Source organism: Electrophorus electricus, chromosome 7 (assembly GCF_013358815.1).
Source record: "Electrophorus electricus isolate fEleEle1 chromosome 7, fEleEle1.pri, whole genome shotgun sequence".
In the NCBI taxonomy this organism is placed as follows: domain Eukaryota; kingdom Metazoa; phylum Chordata; class Actinopteri; order Gymnotiformes; family Gymnotidae; genus Electrophorus; species Electrophorus electricus.
The window spans coordinates 19037265-19039764 of NC_049541.1; the positions used below are offsets into that span (position 1 = coordinate 19037265).

At 46.8% G+C, this 2500-nt stretch overlaps 1 protein-coding gene across 4 annotated transcripts in view; it reads left to right on the forward strand.

The window, feature by feature from the left end:
* The window catches only part of shank3b (SH3 and multiple ankyrin repeat domains 3b), a 22402-nt gene that overhangs the window by 10607 nt on the left and 9295 nt on the right, over positions 1-2500 (forward strand). For 2 of the 4 annotated variants that reach the window (XM_035528741.1, XM_035528743.1), the window contains exons 11-15: positions 288-552; positions 1252-1415; positions 1868-1981; positions 2214-2289; positions 2374-2456. In XM_035528741.1, the coding sequence (XP_035384634.1) occupies positions 288-552; positions 1252-1415; positions 1868-1981; positions 2214-2289; positions 2374-2456 (702 nt within the window). The remainder of the gene's footprint in view (positions 1-287; positions 553-1251; positions 1416-1867; positions 1982-2213; positions 2290-2373; positions 2457-2500) is intronic. The other 2 variants (XM_035528742.1, XM_035528744.1) reach the window with 1 other exon arrangement.

Below are 2500 nucleotides of genomic sequence, written 5' to 3' on the forward strand. Positions count from 1 at the left end.
AGAAAAATGGCTCCAAATGACTGAATAGTGTAATTATAAACCAGATGTTTGTGATTTGTCCTTTAACCTCTAAGCCATATGGAATAATGCCCAAAAATGTCATGTGTGTCTACTTCTGTTTGTAAGTGTATACTTGATGTGTCTGTGTGTGTGTGTGTGTGTGTGTGGCATAAAGCTCAGTGTTACCTGCATGTCTGGCACCTTCAACAAATCCGCAGAGAATACACAGACACCTGCCTCTGTGTATGCGTACGTGACCATGGGTCGATGGTGTGTATGTGTGTGAGACTGTCTCTCTGTTGCAGTGCCTTTCAGGGAGAGCCCGTCCTACTCGTCCCGTCGCCGCGGGGCATGTGTGTCGCCGCGCCGCTCCCTGATGCGTTCCGCCAGCGATAACGCTCTGGACGAGAGCCTGCCTGCCCCTTCGCCCGCACCCTCCCTGCATAGCTTGCCCCCACTGGAGCCTGACGACATTGTGCCAGCCCAGCGCAGTCTGCAGGCCATGCACACGCACACGCGCAGCCTCAGGAGACAAACCCGCGGACATCTCAGGTGGGCCCGACTGATTGGCTGAGGACCGTGACGCCGTGCCGTGAACGGTGATGCCCCAAGTATACTCAAAAACGCCCCAGCCTGTTAACATCAGCATTTAAGCCCCATTGACAGCAGAAATGTTTTCCAGAAATATTGTGGTTATGAGCTCTTGCTGTTTTTTGTAATATGTTGAGGAGTTCAGTGAAAAATCTGTCGGGGCGTTGTGATAATGTGAAAGCACTACAGGGATTGGTAAACTGGCTGGGAGGGAAGGAGATCTACTTAATGACTGCAGCATGCATTTGGTTTCAAGGCAGCAGTTTAGAAATGTCCTGCGCATGTGCCTATGTGTACGTATATGTGTGTATGCGTGCCTGTGTGTATTACATGTGTGTATTTGTGCATGTTATATGTGTGTGTTTCTTTGTGTACACGTGTCTGTGTGTGTGTGTACACATATTTTTGTGTGTGTGTGTGTGTGTGCGTGTGTGCGTGTGTGCGTGTGTGCGTGTGTGCGTGTGTGCGTGTGTGTGTGTGTGTGTGCGTGTGTGTGTGTGTGTGTGCGTGTGTGCGTGTGCGTGTGCGTGTGTGTGTGTGTGTGTGCGTGTGCGTGTGCGTGTGTGCGTGTGTGCGTGTGTGTGTGTGTGTGTGTGCGTGTGTGCGTGTGTGTGTGTGTGTGTGTGTGTGTGCGTGTGTGTGTGTGTGTGCGTGCTGCAGTCCTGGCAGTCCTGTGCAGAGGGAACCCAGTCCCCCTGCCGTTCCACGAGGCCCAAAGCGGAGACTGTACAGTGCCGTGCCTGGCCGAACCTTCATTGCCGTCAACTCACACACTCCGCAGGGTGAGGGTGAGATCACACTCAACCGCGGGGAGAGGGTCAAAGGTCAGTCTGTCTTCCAGTGTGCTAGGGTCACCCCTACACAATTTTCCAAAACAGCTTGCCACTGGATATGCTTTTATAATAACCAAATAGTTTATATAGGGCATAAATCCATATACATAAAATAAATTTAGGATTGTGTGCTATTTGCATGGTAAATATGAGAGGCATTAGATTTATTGATCTTTTTCCTCTGCTTTTTTTTTATTGAAAATTGTGTTTTGTAAAGATTTTTAAATTGATTTGGATACAGCTTTAATTAACAGATTTAAACAATCCATATAACTACATATGTAAAAGACTTAATATTTTGACATGTCATGCACCGCCTACAGGCCAATAAGTGCAACAACACTTATCGCATATGTACCTTTGAATAACTGTGACTTATGAAGGCCTGAGAATGCTCTGCAAGATTTGGGACACCATGTCTGACAGTCGCACTTCTCTCCCAGTGCTGAGCATAGGTGAGGGAGGATTCTGGGAAGGGTCAGTTAAAGGACGAACCGGTTGGTTTCCTGCGCACTGCGTAGAGGAGGTGCAGCTGAGACAATACGACCCACGGCTAGGTTAGAGCACAAACACATGTTGAAAACATCCACAAAATGTATTTGTTTTATATTTCATATTTACAAAAAGATACATCTGGGGATGCAAATTGTCTGATGTTATACTGTAGGCAATTTGAATTTTTCAGTATCATATTCCAAAATAATGATTAATGTGTAATTAACAGTATCATTCAGAATTGTAATATATAAGTGTCACATTCGTAGTTCCTACAAGGGCTTTGTTTTACAGAGACGAGAGAGGACCGCACGAAGAGGTTGTTTAGACACTACACTGTTGGCTCCTATGACAACTACACCTCCTACAGGTACACAGGCTCTCTTTGCTTGCATTGTGTTCTCGAGATTGGCAGAAGCATCATGGGTTTCTACTGACCTGTGCCCATCTCCAGTGATTACGTAATAGAAGAGAAAAGTGCAACACTGCAAAAGAGAGACAGTGAAGGATTCGGCTTCGTTCTACGAGGGGCTAAAGGTCTGTTATTATAACCACACGCATGCACGGCCAGACACACACAC